General features: G+C 35.4%; 2 protein-coding genes across 5 annotated transcripts; both read left to right on the forward strand.

The window, feature by feature from the left end:
* Positions 1 to 5,450: 5,450 nt before the first annotated feature.
* LOC122305111 (zinc finger CCCH domain-containing protein 39) lies at positions 5,451 to 9,536 on the forward strand. 3 transcript variants are annotated; one of them, XM_043117438.1, is made up of 3 exons: positions 5,451 to 5,582; positions 5,983 to 6,755; positions 8,900 to 9,536. In XM_043117438.1, exons 2-3 carry the CDS (start codon positions 6,035 to 6,037, stop codon positions 9,148 to 9,150), a joined length of 972 nt encoding a protein of 323 aa, XP_042973372.1. In that variant the 5' UTR covers positions 5,451 to 5,582; positions 5,983 to 6,034; the 3' UTR covers positions 9,151 to 9,536. The 3 variants fall into 3 exon arrangements, with proteins under 3 accessions (XP_042973372.1, XP_042973371.1, XP_042973370.1); XM_043117437.1 differs by having other exon boundaries at positions 5,494 to 5,674; XM_043117436.1 differs by having other exon boundaries at positions 5,494 to 6,755.
* A 1,215-nt stretch (positions 9,537 to 10,751) lies between these two features.
* Positions 10,752 to 16,443, forward strand: LOC122305113 (nudix hydrolase 19, chloroplastic). Of its 2 annotated transcripts, none has more exons than XM_043117440.1 (6): positions 10,752 to 11,521; positions 13,526 to 13,666; positions 13,772 to 13,876; positions 14,237 to 14,336; positions 15,273 to 15,365; positions 15,791 to 15,960. In XM_043117440.1, exons 1-6 carry the CDS (start codon positions 10,811 to 10,813, stop codon positions 15,868 to 15,870), a joined length of 1,230 nt encoding a protein of 409 aa, XP_042973374.1. In that variant the 5' UTR covers positions 10,752 to 10,810; the 3' UTR covers positions 15,871 to 15,960. The 2 variants fall into 2 exon arrangements, with proteins under 2 accessions (XP_042973374.1, XP_042973373.1); XM_043117439.1 differs by having other exon boundaries at positions 10,757 to 11,521; positions 15,913 to 16,443.
* The last annotated feature ends 422 nt before the right edge of the window (positions 16,444 to 16,865 follow it).

Here is a 16,865-nt window from a genome sequence, read left to right on the forward strand (position 1 = left end):
ATGTCACTATCGGAAGGTGCCTCTTTAATGTCAGGTTAAAGGTAATGAAAGTTTTTTTTTTCTTTTCTTCTTTCATATTACGGACAAGTCAGACATAATTTTCTAGAAAGGAAATAAATTCCCAATTCGTTTCTAATTGATTTTCATTAAACTGGTGCGGTTGGATTTCAATCCTCTCTGGTTTGCCCAAAGTTCCATTCGCATGCTTCGTGCCTTTGGATCGTCCAAGACTGGGTTTTTGGATGCACCACTTCATGCCATCGAATTCAAGATTGGAGACTTAACCCTATAGAAAGTCACCGGTCGTCTTCAAGTTACCGAAACTTGCTGTCAGGTCAACACCCTCTCACTCTTCTCTGATCCTCTACTCCCCCCCTTCCCTCTTCGATCATATGTTTCTTTCTTTCCATTTTAATCTTGCATGTCTATTTGTAGACACAGACATAATTGGTGATCTTTTTTCCGATTATATGCATGTTGGGTTGAAATTAAATTGCCATTCAAAGTGCTGCATGGAGGGGTATCGGATCTAATAGTTGAGGGACTGGCAAGCATAGACGCATACATGGCTTCAGGTTCCCAGAGAGTGGCTGCCTTGATCCACCTTCATAAAGAGATAACAACATGTAACCTCTGTTCTTCTAGTAAAAAACAGTGGACGACGTGTGAAACCCAAGTCTAATACGATCACTCCATTCAGAGCACCACCTCTGTCAAAAGCATGCCAATGACCTGGACAACCACTATAAGCCACCACTCAGCCAGGTCAAGAAAAATATCAGAGGTTAAAGAATAATTTAGGGGGATCGTGCGGGAGATGAAGAGAAAGAGGGTTGGGAGATTCGGAGGTAACAAAGGGTGGGGGAGGGGAAGACATTCAGAGGAAACAAAGAAGGAATCACGTGTATGTGGATTCATTTTAAATTTTTCTGGAGTGCCTACGTGGCACACTTGTAACAGCCCGCTAGAAATTTGATGGTAAAATTTCTATTGGTTTTAGGAATTTCGTAAAGATCCGATAAGTTATCACTAATCTATTAATCGTATAGTTGATGTTATTACTCACTATGGTATCAGAAGTAGGTTTCGATTATTGGAGATAGTTAAAAAGTTTTAATAGGACACATGGAAAGGAAAGATTTTAGCCACCTTACTCTTTCAAGTATACTCTCCATTTTTTGAAAATAGCCTAATTTGATTTTGTAGATATTATTGGATAAAAACAAAAATAAAAAGAAATATCTTGAGGTAATTTTCGTGAATATTATTGGGTAAAAATATTTTGAGTTAATTTTTATAGATATTATTAGATAAAAATATCTTAAGTTGATTTTTGTAGATATTATTGGATAGAATATTATGAGATAATCTTTTATAGATATTTTGGGTAGGAGAAAACTACATTCAACTCTCAACTCCAGTCTTATCATCTTCCTTATCTCGTCCATAAGTAGCTCCAGCCATCACTTACAAACTTATCTTCATTTACACGTTCCTTTAAAAGAATATTAAATACTTTCTCTTGGACAGCTTTTAGGAGTTCTTTTGTACGCCCATTTCGAAGCTTTTTTAAGTGTTTTATCATAAAGTCTCCTTCATATAAGTTGTTCCTTTTTTAGTCTAGTTTACATGGATATCTTATTTGCCCCATTTGAAAATCATTTGGTCAGTCAAATATTATATAAACTATAGAAAGGTCATTCTGGGAGATAAACTGGAGAATATGTTATAGTTTGGAGTTTTTGACCAAGCTAATGGATAGATATTGGTCCGAAATTTTTATGGAGTATTGTTAACATGTATATGTGACTATTGGTTGAGGATTTTTGCATGATTAAAGGTTTTGATAAAAGATTTTCTTAGATTTAGAAACTTAGAAACTGGAAGAAGAAAAACAGTTTATGACAAAATTTACATAAGGAATGTAAATTTTGGAAACTTTTGGAGTTAGTATGTAAAATCCTTAAGTTATGGGCAAAACGGTCATTTTCCCACATGTAGAGAGTAAAAATGAAAATTTTACTCTTTAAGTTAGTATTTTCTCATATTTCAAATTATTAATGATTTAGTTCTAACTTTTAGAATCACTAATTACATTTCCTCGTGTTCGCGCTTAAGATTTTATAAGAAACACGGATATTAAGGTAAGTTAGCTTTTAACTTACTAGCAGTCTACAGTGTATGTATGTATGTTATCATATATGTCATGCTATGCCAAGTTATCACGTAATTGTCTATTATACAGAATTTATTCTGTCATCAATTTTTATCTGTTACATTATATATTCTGTCATGTATTACTGTACATTACAAGTATGTCATGTTAAATATGTTTTCTATTATATGTTATGCCATGTTACGAAATGTTTCTATCTCAAGTTGGTCATGTATTTCAAGTTATGTTCAAATCACGTTATGTTACGTCAGGGGTCCAGTCTTTTCGTATTCCAGTCACGTTTCATCTTGAGTACATTCAGTTTGTGTAGAATACATGGGGCCACAACAACTGTGGAATATATATTTAACTGCATTGTGATGTGTAGAATACATGGGGCCACAACAACTGTGGAGTATGTATTTTTAATGTTAAGTCAAGTTTGCGTAGAATACATGGGGCCACAACAACTGTGGAGTATGTATTTACACGTAGAATACATGGAGCCACAACAACTGTGGAGTATGTATTTTTCATGTTAATTTAAGTTTCAGAGTAAGTTCATACTAAGTCAAGTTTCAGATCAAGTTCATGTCAAGTCAAGTTCAGTTCATGTTTCAATTTAAGTTATGTCAATTATGCTATGTTGTACGCTAAGTTATGCTTTAATTACTTATGAATTTGATTATGCATTTATGTTTTTACTGTCACCCATGCATCATTAACATTTGTGGAAGTTTTTTGTTAACTTGCTGAGATTTGTAATCAAATCTCACTGTGGTAGTCCCAACTACCATTCCCCCCGAATGGTAGATCTTGTTACAGGACCTAAAGGAGGATCAGGAGCTGACCAACTAGACACAGTCGACTAAACGACGGTGCGTCCTTAATGTTAATAAAGTAGTTAAATTACTACTTGTATGATGGAGTTGCATTTCCAGTACTTTTGGATCATAACTATTTTGGACTAGTGTTGTGATCTTAGTTGTTCAATAGGTTTTTATGTATGAAATATGTTTTAAGCATTTGAGATATTTTCAATTTGGTGCATAGTATTGCTAAAGAAAAAATTTATCCACTGTGAATATTGCATATTGTTAGATGCATGTTAGGAACATTGCATCTTATATGTCATGAACGGGGGCAGGTAACCTTGTGTTGCATGTCTCGACACTTCAAATATCCGTTCGATCCCAAACGGAATTTGGGGGTGTCACAACACTCTTATTGGCTGGTGTTAAACACCCTTTTATACCCGATTGGCCCCAAGTTTTTTTCTTTTCCAAAACTATTATTAATAATACGGTATTTAAATCTGTAGCAGTTCAATCTGATCATCTTGACCTTCAATATAGATTTGCTATTCTATTTCACCTTGCAACTCTTTCACTACTTATAGGTTTGACACAGGGCCGGCTCAATAGGTTTCGGGTCTAAGGCTAAAATTTTGAATGTGACTTTTTTTTAAAAAAAAGTAAAATTAAATAAATTTATTTTAATTTTTACATTATATTTTTATTTAAAAATAATTCCTATTGTTTTGTAAAGTAAAACTATTGATTAAGTTTTATACCACATTTTTAACTAATAACCGAGTTAATTTTTATTAAGAAATTTTTGATTTAGAGAGAATTTTATCTTATCTAGTTTTACAAGTACTTTAGACTCTTAGACACCATTATAATCATTATTGTTAATAAAGTTTTATCAACAATTTACACATTTGAGAAAAAGTGGGTCATTGTCTCTTTAAATGATTATATAAAAGATAAAGATTATACAAAAATCTTTTATGAATACTCAAAAATTAGATTTTTCTATTTATAATTTTCATATTAATTATATATTAAACTAATAATGACAAAAGAAAAGTGTATTCTTAGAAGGAGAATATGCAAAATAATTATTATATGAGATACTTTTAAAACTAATAATGACATAATATTTATTTGATCTTTTTTATATTCTCATTGAATTAATTATAGTTTTTTATTGGATATTTAAAAAAAAAAATGACATTCTTCTACTAGAGGCCTTACGTAATTGCCTAACTAGTCTAATGGAAAAACTGGCCTAGTTTAATGTTGGCTTGAGCGGCCAACACGTTTCAAGAATCTCACCCGATCCGTGATCAACCTTAGCAGAGATGAAAAAAAATCAGTGAACCGATAAACTAGACCGAACTGGACCCAATTGGTGGGTTTGGTCCGGTACCGATTCTATTTTTTTTTTAAACCGGTCGAAATCGGTTCAATTCCAGTTTTTCTTTTTTTAATAAAGGACCAAACTAATTTATATATATTAATTTTTTACATTGTATAAAATATTTTTTATATGAATTTTTAGATTATATATAATTTTTCATATATAATTATATAAAAAAATAATTTTGTATTAATTATATGATAAATTACTAATTAATATAACATTAAAATTTAAAATCCTATATAAATAACTATATATTATTACCATATTTTATAGTATTAGTAGTTATACTAATATTATATCACAATATATTATCACTATATTATTATATACTATAATATATATACAATATTATATATACTATATATAATATACCAAAAAAAGGGGACCAAATTGAACCAGAACTTGTAAAATAAAAATATCAGTTTGAAGGTGTAATCGGTACAATATTGAATTTTCAAATCTTAAAATCGGTATATAATAGTTTGGTTCTAAAATATGTTTCAAACCGGATCGAGTACACTACTAAACCCTAGCTCAAGCGAGAATCATGCATGTAGAAATTAATTGTGCATGAACATGATGCGCTTGACTCTAGCTTGAACGAAAATGCAATAAGTTGCAATTCTAAATGGTTTTGATAGTCCTAGTTTGCATCTAAATTAAACTATGTAAACACTATTAAACACGATTATCTGAAAAGTAAAATTGAATAGTATCATGGGTTGTACAAAAGTCGTCTACTCATTTAAAAAAAGAAAAAAAGATTACTATTAATTTCGAGAAATTTCAATTATTTCTCCTCAATATTATTATTAATACGTATTAGATACGCCTTGGTATAATTTCACAATTAAAAGGCTGATATGGTCTTATTGGTCTCGGGAGTTGGGCCTTGTACTTGATCTTATAAAAAAATAAAAATATGCCCCTAACCATTAAACGATGAACAAGGAATCTAGGATTAAATATCTTTTTAGGTTTTATGAGGCCCATTAAAAATCAGGCTCAATAAGGCCCATAAGTTTTGTACAGAACTCTCAGATCGCTTAGGCCCAGCCCAATTAGAGAGGGGTCACGAGTCACTGAAGTTGATGTCCCCACCATGGGTGACATGGAGTATACCACCGAAACAATCTCCCCTCTCAGGGTTTTGGATTTTGGAATGTGCTCTGGGGTTTTAGCCGTTTAGGGCTTTAGCTTTCTCACGGAAGGCGGCTAGGTTTTGACTCTCACTTATGACATATATATTTCGAAGTTTTGTTCACCTCTTTTAGCATTTTCATCTCAGTCTTGGTTTCACAATTTCCTTCGGTAAAACTCCCCTTTAGCACCAATAATCCTCTGGTGCTCTTCTTGATTTTTTAACTTCTTTGATCTTCTGTTTCTCCCTCCCCAAGTTTAAATTCAATTCTGGGATTTATTGATTTTCGTCATTATAATCTTGTTTTGACTCAAACTATTGATCCGGGTTTTCTTTCTCAATTCTTGAAAATTGACTACTTTTCTCAGTTGAATTCAATTTCAAATTTAACGTTCTTGATTGTATATACCTGGTTCAGATTTTTTGTTTTTTCATTGTCATTTTACATCAAATCTTTGCTGGGTTTTCTGGGTTTCAGGCCTTTAAAATTTGTCGGTATTAGTTTTGCGGATCCTCGCCCTCCGTTAATCATGCAGGCACAGCGATTTGATGCAGGCAGTGATGCCATTGGTGTTTGGCCTCAGGTCCCATTGAACAACGATCAATTCGATATGCATTCACAACCGTTCAAGAGGGCTAGAAATTCTGAGGATAATCAATCCTCGGCCTTGTCCTGCCCGCCAATGAATTCTAGGATGAACTCCCCAAATCCTCAAGTCAATAGAGGGACAAGCAACATTTTCTTTAAGACTAAGATGTGCACAAGTTTTATGGCGGGTATGTGTAGCAAGGGTGCCGATTGTAAGTATGCTCATGGTATTGAAGATATGCGGCAACCTCCACCCAATTGGCAAGAACTTGCTGGTTTACGTGGTGGGGAAGATCGATCAACTGGAAATTGGGATGATGACCAGAAGATAATCCACAAGATGAAGCTATGCAAGAAGTTTTATAATGGGGAGGAGTGCCCTTATGGGGAAAGGTGTAATTTTCTTCATGAAGATCCGGCGAAGTTTAGGGGTGAGTCGGGGAGATTTAGGGAGAGCTCGGTGATAAGCATTGGAACTACCGAATCATCTATAGTTCATGGAGCAGGCTCTAATCAGTCTGATACTATTAGGCCTCTGAACAATGGTTCGGATGCGATCCGGCCAAATACGAAGCTGTATTTGAAGACAAAGATATGTAACAGTTGGGAGAGAGGCCAATGCCACTACGGTGACAAATGCCACTTTGCTCATGGGCAAGCAGGTATGATGGTTTTGCTTGGCTTATCTTATTACTCAGATTTTTATTTATTTTTCCTTCTCCCAAACTTTTAATTTTCTGTGTCCTAGTTTGCAACTGTGATTGATCAGAAGCAATTATTCTAATTATCTTACTAGGCTATGAAAGTGGACAATGGAAGATGGTAGGTAGCATGAGCTTTCTATCATGAAATGGTTGCCTGTGTCTTTTTTAGTTTTTCACCCGAAAGTACGGTGATATCTCTGTTGTGAAATGAAAATATGTCCGTGAACATTTGTATCTATATTTCTTAATTTACAAAGCAAAGCAAAACGTGTGGGAAAAAGAAAGAAGAGAGAGAGAGAGAGAGAGAGAGAGAGAGAGAGAGAGAGAGAAGGGGGGGGGGGGGGGGGGTGATTATCAGGGGCCCAGATAGTTAACTCTGCAAAGGATTGTGAGTGTAGACCTTATTTAGTTGTGGCCGAAGCTCTACCTCCCTCTAAAATCTGAATTTGATATGTAAATTCTTCTATCAATAGCTCTTACCCTTATTTTCTTCTGTAAAACTTTCCTACTAACAAGAAAAGAAAAGAAAAGTTGCGGTCAAATGAGTGGGCTGTTATCTAAATGATAGCGAATGATTTGGTTGTATTCTTCCCAAGGCAGTGCAAGCCTCCTCATATTCATCTCTAGGAAGTGATGATTCGCTCTTCTCTTCCAAACTCAAATCAAAATATATTCATTAACCTCGGAACCATCTGATTCTCTCTAAGACAAACTCATTTTCCGAGTTGCTCTCCAGAAAAAGTTCCACTGCCTGAATCTAGTTGTGTATTTTGTTAAATGGTTGGCATGAATATTTTTTGTCACTGATTGACTGTTCTCCATGTTCTGGTTTTATGTTTGATTGTTCATTGTTTTTCTTTCAACATTTCTCTCAGGAAAAGTAGTTGAGACTGAAACCATTTTATTAGGATAATGGGAAATATAGTCCACCCTTTAACTAATAGACTTTTTATACTTTGTACTGCTAATGATCAAAACTGACATATTGCACAATCAAACTACGAGAAAGTAGCAATGTGCACCTTGTTAGATCCAATCATCCAATCTGTGCCAACTGTTTTCATTCATCTTAACGGCCAGAATTAGACAATAATGCTATTTGTCAATTCTTGGTATATGGAGGGCACAATATGTCGGTTTTGGTAACATGGGATATAAAGTACAAAATGTTTAATAATCTGAGGGTGGAAAGTGCATTATCCCCTTAAAGAAATATACAGTAAATCCTGAGGGGTAGCTTAATTGGTCAGACCTTGGGTTTGCTCCCTAATGGTCACTAGTTCAAGTCCCTTCAGGGCCACTAGAGGTTTACCTGGCCGTTAACTTCAGGGCCCCGTGGGATTAGTCGAGGTGCGCTTAAGCTGGCCCGGACACCCAAGGATATAAAAAAAAAAGAAATATACAGTACCTTCACTGATTCAATGTGGGCAACTAGTTTTGTTGCTCTCACATAATAGGTGCACCAGCATTCATTGCAAAATTAGAAATATTGTTTGTTAAAATGTATATTTATCATTTATTAACTCCTGACATTGCTATCACTGATTGGCACTTTCTGTTAATACAATATTCCTTATATGATTCTTTCCAATCAAAAGGCTGGGTGCCTTTTAACTATTAGCTGCTCCATAGTAGTCATTTAAATTTCTGAAACAAACTAGGTCGTTGATATGCCAATATGAAGAGGAACTTCCTACTTTTTGAGTTAAAATCATATATATAATTTTATTTCCTTTGGATTTATTGCCATTGTCCTGATTGGAGTCTCCATTAATATTTGTGATGTTACCAGTGGGTATCAATACGTATCAATACTTAAATTGAGTGTAGTAATTTAGTTCCCGACATCACATAGTTGATTGGAGTAAACAGATGGTATGGCACTTGACAAGCAACACAATGAGATATCCAATTTATGGTAGCATATGGTCAAGAGTGTGCAGCTGGGTAGGAATATTCAACCATGAATATAGTGCTCTATCTAAAGGGATTTCCTTCTTTTGGATTTTTTCTTAACTGTTACATGAGTATTAACAAATTGAATTCAATAAAAAAATTTGAAAAACTTGAAATATGATGTTATGGTTTTTCGTCAAAACCAGAGCTGCGGGCACCCATTGAAGGGGAAGCATCGAGTATGGGCTTCATTCCCATTTCAGCCAAACCTCAATATGTTCCTCTTCGTGATGCATCTCCTCCAAAAACAAGAATTCTGCCTATTTCAACTGAAGAAGGGCGGAGGCAGAAAAGTTTACTGAAGTGGAAAGGATTCAAGAAGATTGATCGCATCTATGCTGATTGGCTTGATGATGTGCCACTAGCGCAACACCTGCCAAGCAAAGTGGAAAGCTGAGCTCGGTTCTTGTATAGCAGCAGCTTCTCATTGGGATTAAGAAATTTTAAAGACTCACGCTTCTAAGTTTCAAAATTTTGGTCTTTTAGTATATTTTGAGTCGTTTCAAAGCCTCTAAGGCTACAGAATTCCCTCTTTCTCAAGTATTTGGTCATTGGTGGTCAGGATCAGGTTGATTGGTTGGTTTGTCATTACTTTTCTTCTTTCTAAAGCATATTTTCTTCTAAGCAATGATATGTGAAGTACAGTTTGATTACTGGAAGCACCTATTGTCATTAGAACATTAAATAAGAGTCCTTGATGGTTCAAATGTAATTTCTATGCATGCTAAGCCTTGATGATGACGTGTAGCTAAGCCCTTAATGAAAAAGCCTTCAAATTGTCCAGCTTTGACACTCTATAGTAACATTTTCGAACCAATTGGTTTAGTTTATACTTATCCAGTTCTTTATATGTAATGTCTCCCAAGTTTACTTCACCAGTACATTTTGTTCCAGTATTAAGATGCATCCCTGTCGACTTAATATATGGTTATTCCAGAAAATGCTACTTTTTTTTTTTTTAAAGCAACCAAATATCTATTAGAAATGGAAAGAATAATACATAAGGAGGCAGTGGGGTTTCCCAACAAATGCCCCAATACAAAAAACTACTGTGTAAAGAGATGGAAAAAAAAGAAAAAGGAAAAAAAAAGAGTAGGTTTTGGAACCAATTTCTTGATTCTCATCTATGCCCTACAAAGAGGACACCATTTAAAAAAAGCAAAATTTAGCAATTCACAAAGTTATGCAAACTTAGAATCCACTGTTTGTGGTGGTGGAACTTTTGCTGAAAGCAATGATGGTGATGGCTACATTGTAGTTTGTTATCATGAGAATTTTTTTGGAGAGATCTATAAACTGTAGTCCCTTTTCCAATATCATCATTAGGAGAAGCAATAAGATAGTAGAAAGCATGACATCAGATGGTCTAATCTGTGGTCAGTCATCTGCATTCCTGTGCATCTGTGGTGGCGTGTAGCAGCCACGCGCCAGTGGAAAGGAGGCGAGGTAGACCAAATTTGTAAGATCTCAACAAGGAGAATTTGTTAGTATGGTGCGTGTATCCGTTTGAGTCGTCATGGCGTGATGGCGCATGAAGAATATACACAAAAACAAGCCGCGCATGAGGGTTACGTGTTGAGATTTTTGACGCAATTCCGCATCATCCCTACAGATCGGTGGCTAGCGGAAGGATGGGTGGGGCATGTGTCGGCTGATGGAGGGAGGAGGAAAAATATACAACCATAAAAGTTTATAAACATTTCAAAAAAGGAAATAAGAAGGGAAATGCTACTTTTAATGCAACACATCCAATATGGATGTAATGAGTATATATTGTTTTTGTAAATTTGGTGATTTTCTTATCATGCTCACATTTTAGCTCACCACGCCATGCAAGGAAATAAAATTAAGAAAAATTAAAAAGAAAATTCTATATTTACCCATCAAAACTCAGCATGACAGTGAAAGTTCATCATATCAATTATTATATTTTCATATTGACTTTTTCTTTAACAAATAAATAGAAAATAGCAAAACTCTTGCGATTACGAGCTTCACCACTCGTACGCCTTGGCTCGACGACTCAACCAACCAAGATATCGTCTGAACGAGGACAGATGTCATTACTACAGTACTTGGAGTCGTCACCAAACTCAGCTCCTCAGTTTCCTCGCCTTCTTGAAAACATAGCCACAACCCAATGGACAATGCTAGTCATGCTCTCCCTCCTCTCTTCCTCAACTTCCTCTTCCCTCCTTTCTCTCTCTAGAAAACTCTGTCTTCAGACCCTCACAAGAACTTTTTCACGCAGGAGCAGCAGCAGCAGCACTACCATGGCCATAAACTTGCAGTCCCATGCCTTTGCTGGCAATCCTTTGAGATCCAAGACCCCAAAACCCGAAGACCCACTTTCACCAATCACAGCCCTTGAAACCCTCAAGACCCAGCTCTTAGATGCTAATCCCCACCACCAGCTCTCTTCCCCTTCTTTCAAGGTCCTGCCTTTCAGAAAAGGCAGGCCCTTGGCGGCTTCGGGTGCTGGACCCGGTGACTCGTCCCCAAATTGGCATCTGGGTTGGATTAGTTTGGCAGATTGCAAGGGTTACTTGGCCAATTCCGGCGTCGAGTTGAGCGGGGACTCGATGGTGTACCTGGGTTCAAGGCCCGAGGAGGATGTCGTCTATTGGGCAATTGACGTTTCTGGTGAGGGTGGTCTCGTGCCTGAGTTTTGGAGCAAGCAACTTTGCTTTGTTGAGCTGAGGACGCTAATGGTGGCGACGGATTGGGCCGATGCGCGAGCTATGGGGGAATTGTCTGTTGCTGGTCATGTAAGTGGTTGGGGTTATTTGGTGAGCTTGTGATTCATTGGTATATGCGTGCTAAATGTGCCTCTTTTTTTCATTTTTGACAAATAATTTTCTATCCAATTTAAGAAAGAATTATATCATAGAATCAACAAGTAGGTTTTATTTGATAAAATCTGGAAAAGAGTCCAAACAGACAATCTTGTCTTCCACATACTTGGCGTACCTAGCTAATTTGTGACTTGCTCCATTTCGTTCTCTACCAACTTGGGTTACCTTCGAACTGTTGAAAACTTATGAATGAAGCTCTAATCTTCTCAGACACACTACCAAATAGGACAAATCTTGGGAGGAAGTGTCAGTATGGTTTGGCAATTCAAAATTTTTATCTCAAACTTAAAATTCTCGTATCATTATTACAACTTTCCCAAATCTTATATAAAATATAATAAATAATTCAAATTTTTTTTAACCTTTTCAAATTCTAGAACAATAATAATATATTTCATCTTAAAACTCAAAATTCTCTTACTACCAAGAGCTTTGCTATTCATAAGCCCCTATACCACACACCACAATTTTTTATTTTTAAATTTTATTTTGTTTTATTCTTCTTAAAATAATTGAATTATTCTACTAATCATCCATATACTATACATTTGGTAAGAGAAAAAAATTAAAAAAATAACAAAAATAGTGGTGTATGGTGTATGAGACTTATGAATAGAATTTTTCTACTACCAAACCATACCGGCAACCATTCTGAAAAGTCACTTTCTAACAACTTCTCGTATTTCTCTGTGGAAATTCATTTGTAAACCCTTCATCATTGCAGGAGCTTCAATATCTTCCATCACCTCATGCTCCAATTTTTGCTCATAGCCATAATTACCCTAAATTTCTCATCCCATAATATAGCTTCCATTCTAGATCTGTGGAGATCAGCAAATGAAGCACCATAAACATAAGTTTTTAGAGTTCCTAAGAGAGTAGTTGTCATCTAAGAATATTCCTCTTATTCCGGTTCTGATTTTTTTTCTTCATGCTGTTGAACAATGAAAATCAGGTGGTAATTGTTGGTATGTGCTAATTGAGCCTTTCCAGATGGCAGTTTAAGCGTTTGGGTTAGATACTTTAACGTGGTCAGCTTTTGGGTTAGATGCAATAGCATGGTATCAGAGCCCAGCTGGCTCCACATACAAGGTCCATTTGAATATTTGAGGCCTGAACATGAGAGGAGGTGTTGTAGAACACCATATTGAATGGTTTAGGCTTTGATTGGATGATCTTACCAATAAAAATGATTTGCGCAAAAAAAGTGTTTATGGGCTTAATAGGTGAACAATCCTAAATTTTGGTTTGGCGCCCTATAAACATTTCTTAGTCATGGATTTTGGTTTCAATTAATTTAGTTTAGATGCTGATTGACAATATCAAAATTTGGCTGAGTGGCAGATAGAATGTTTTTACAAGTTTTGTGAATTCAGCTGGGCAAGTGTCTGTAGGTACTTGCTAAAAAATTCTGTATGGGAAATCAAACTTGGTGTGATAATTCTTTTATTCAGATATTATGGTGAATCTTTGACTGAATGCAAGAAACAATTAGCTGACTCATACAAGTACTTTTGTGTGCAAGATTGATACAAGATATGTGTAATGTTGTACTCTTAGTTTTTTTTTTTTTTTTTCTTTTTAATTATACACAATGGTTTTTCTGTTTTTCTATTATTTGCATTTATTTTAAGAAATCATCCAGAGATTTGGATAACTTCTTGCCATATTTCTATAAAAGATGTCTAACTATACTTCCAGTCTCTGCAAATTTGCAGAACTATACTTATAAAGGTTTGATGCATCCAAAGGTTGGACAGATATGCTTGCTTGCTCATGGTTCTAGTTTGTGACATCTCAGATTCCTATTGTATTTCTCTTGCTCTTGACTTGTATTATCTGTTCTCTTCCTGCATTATTGCATAGTTAAAGGTTGCTGACAGTGGCACATTTTTTCTGGTCATTGGATTTGATTAGGCCAGGGCATTGCTAGAATGGCACAGCGTATCACGGTTTTGTGGACATTGTGGAGAGAAAACAGTCCCAATGGAAGCTGGGAGGCGGAAGCAATGTTCGAATGAGTTGTGCAAAAAGAGAATTTACCCTCGTGTTGATCCAGTATGCTCGTGCTTAATATCCTCTACTTAAAGTGGTCACTAAAAACCTCTGTAAAATGGATGCTTTGAGTTTCAAATTGATTTGTGTGGATTAATCTTATTACAGGTTGTCATCATGTTGGTCATTGATAGAGAGAACGACCGTGTACTCTTAAGTAGACAATCAAGATTTGTACCCCGTATGTGGAGCTGCTTAGCTGGTTTTATAGAGGTATGAGCTTGGCCAACTTTTAAGTGCTGCCTTTTTAGGCCTTATTTATCAAGTTCTAAACCTGTCATCATTACATTGATGTGGGCCCAACCCCCAACATAAATAAAATGTTAAATTAATTTTCCAACAGTTTTAAATTAGGTCATTTTGCCTGAAGTAGGATCCTTCTCTATGTCTCTGTGACCCAGTTATAACCAAGAGCATCTAAATATCACTGTTTTATACTTATAAAAAAAAAATCTCAATGTTTTGCTTTCCATTAACTTAGCAATAATTTGATAAATTGTTGTATTCTTGTCTTTAATTTTTTTAAAAAGTTATTAAAAAATACATTAATTTTAGGCTTGCTATTCTCTTTAGCCAGGAGAAAGCTTGGAAGAGGCAGTGAGAAGAGAAACATGGGAGGAGACTGGTATTGAAGTAGGAGAAGTCATATATCATAGCTCTCAACCATGGCCTGGTATAACTTATGCAAAGCAAATTTTCTCAGAATACGTTAGATTACTCAATATAGTTTAAATGATGGTAATATTAATATCATTAATGATAATGGTGCTTTATCTGTTCACATTTGTCAGTTCTACAGAAATGAGGGTTTTGTTAACATATTAAGTGGGCATTTTCATTAGAAGTAAAAAAACATTGAACTAAATTTATTGCAAATTTTCATTTTCTTGGTTGCAAGGTTCCCAATTTCTAAAATTTAGAATCTTTATCTACATTTCTCCTTTTCTTTATTTCCTTTGGCTTTGTAAAATAGTTTTCTTACCTTCTTCATTGTAATCCTTCTGACTTAAAAATAGTTTTTGCTGGAATCATCTGTGTAAACCATCTGAAAGATTGTTTATCTTAATCCTTTTTTTCAATTCCCTTGGGTTTTCCAATTAAAAGTTTTTGAGTTTTTTGATAATTAATAAAATTTATTGATCCTCATAATTAGGCATAGCCCTGGTATACAGGTGGTTACAAGAGAGAAATACCTATTATACAGACAAAAAAGTTTCTTAGTATTATCAAAATAAAGGGCCACATGAACACTCTTTCTTCTTCTTCTTCTTCTTCTTCTTCTTTTCTCTTTTATGTTTCTTCGGATGTTATGTTCAATAAGAGAACCATAAGCTCATGATCCGAAAAAAAAAAAGAATCATAAGCTTCCTAATTGTTATGTCAGCATTTGTTTCTGTAAAGAGACACTTATATCATCGGTTTGTTTTGCAGTATCTGTATCTTTTGGATTTATTAGTTGATTTTTCAGCCCTGTGCGTTTCTGTAATGGCTGTTGAGTTTGATGTCCTCTATTTCCCTGGTAGTATAGATGCAACAATGTAGACAATTTCCATATTAATTTTCAATATTTGTCTGTTGATACTATTCTCTTGATATTGTTTATTTCCAGTTGGACCAAGTAGCATTCCATGCCAGTTGATGGTTGGCTTTCATGCATATGCGAAATCACTAGAAATAAACGTGGACAAGGAAGAGTTGGAAGGTATTTTAAACATTCAGCAATGTTTCAATAGACCTTTTTTCTTTTTCTTTTTTTAATTCCTTTGCATTTTCTCGAGAAAAATGAAAATCCTATTTCTAGATTATGTGAAGGGCACTTATAAAAAAGTATATGTGAAGGGTAATTTTTACCTGATCTCATCAACATGAGTCAGCTTAGTGGTAAGGCTAGAATTACCACAAAGGTACATTGAGATTCAATGTTCTTTACAATACGGGGATTGGTCTATTTGGACGTGGCTTTGTTAATGTGTAATTGATCTGTATCATTTTGTATGGATATTCATTTCACAGCGAAAGCATGGCTTGCGAAACTTCTTGGAGAGAAATCAGAGTTAATATTTATTTTGACTGCATAGTTTACTAATGTTTAACTTGAATTGAATCGATAAATAATCATTTTTACAGTGATTACAGATGAGAATACTCGAATAGGCATCAAGTGCAAAGTTTTTTTGTACCCCTTTTGCCCTCACGGCACATGTTAGAAGTTAAAACTATAAATAATGTTGCTATATCTACTTGTCTAGACGCTCAGTGGCACAGTAGAGAAGATGTGAAAAAAGCTCTGGCATTTGCCGAATACAAAAAAGCTCAAGAAACTGCAGCAGTCAGGGTAGAACAGATGTGCAAGGGAGTTGAGAAAGGACAGAACTTGGCTGCGGACTTCAATGTGGAAAGTGGTGAACTTGCTCCCATGTTTATACCCGGGCCATTTGCCATTGCCCATCACCTCATCTCGTCCTGGGTCTACCAAGATGCTATCAATGGCGTTCAAGCTCATTCAAAAGAACCTAGTGGTTCTCTATCGAATTTGTAGTAGTGGCTCAATTCAATTTTAAGACAGCATAAAAGTCCTGAAACCCCACTCATGGAGTGAGTTTCTTTTTTTGACCAAAGGTTGGTCTCCCCATATTGTTTCTCAAGACGATAAAGGGTAGTCAGAGCCTCGGCAACGTGGATATTCTATCATGTCCTATTCATAAAAGATTCTGCCGCCTCTGGAAAAATAGGGCGGTTTTCTTTATTTGTTATACAAATATAACTCATATCTTCTTGAATTTTTTATTGTTACACCTGCTCATGTTCTAAAACCTGTGATTTTATCTTGCCTCCACATGCTTCAGTTGTATGGTTGGTTGTTCCATACAGGAATAGAGCCAGTGATGCACACAAGTCCTAATATCGATTTAGAGCATCTGTCTCGCATTTCATTTCTTATATCTGAGCTTACTCAAGGTGCAAGGATCTTGTGCCTTTTCTCCATTTTTCAATCTGTACGGCTGATCTAGTAGTCACCCACTTTATCCGAACATCCCAGTAGCATTTCCATGGGACATGCGTTGCTTGGTTGCAGAAGTCAACATTGGGCTATAAAAGAGGGCGTGAGAAAGCGAATGATCAGTTGTCACAGGGTGTTTGTTGTATATGTTCTCATCTGGATAAAGAAACTGTTGTGATATAGAACTTTTATGCAGGTTCT

The sequence above is a fragment of the Carya illinoinensis genome, chromosome 3 (genome assembly GCF_018687715.1).
Source record: "Carya illinoinensis cultivar Pawnee chromosome 3, C.illinoinensisPawnee_v1, whole genome shotgun sequence".
NCBI lineage: Eukaryota > Viridiplantae > Streptophyta > Magnoliopsida > Fagales > Juglandaceae > Carya > Carya illinoinensis.

Bases quoted from the DNA above. Each gene is read 5' to 3' on its own strand.
- LOC122305111 (XM_043117438.1), top strand. From the start codon at position 6,035: ATGCAGGCACAGCGATTTGATGCAGGCAGTGATGCCATTGGTGTTTGG. The intron at 6,756-8,899 runs GTATGATGGTTT...CGTCAAAACCAG, and splicing joins CTTTGCTCATGGGCAAGCAG to AGCTGCGGGCACCCATTGAA.
- LOC122305113 (XM_043117439.1), top strand. From the start codon at position 10,811: ATGTCATTACTACAGTACTTGGAGTCGTCACCAAACTCAGCTCCTCAG. The intron at 13,667-13,771 runs GTATGCTCGTGC...ATCTTATTACAG, and splicing joins TTTACCCTCGTGTTGATCCA to GTTGTCATCATGTTGGTCAT. The intron at 15,366-15,912 runs GTATTTTAAACA...CTACTTGTCTAG, and splicing joins GGACAAGGAAGAGTTGGAAG to ACGCTCAGTGGCACAGTAGA.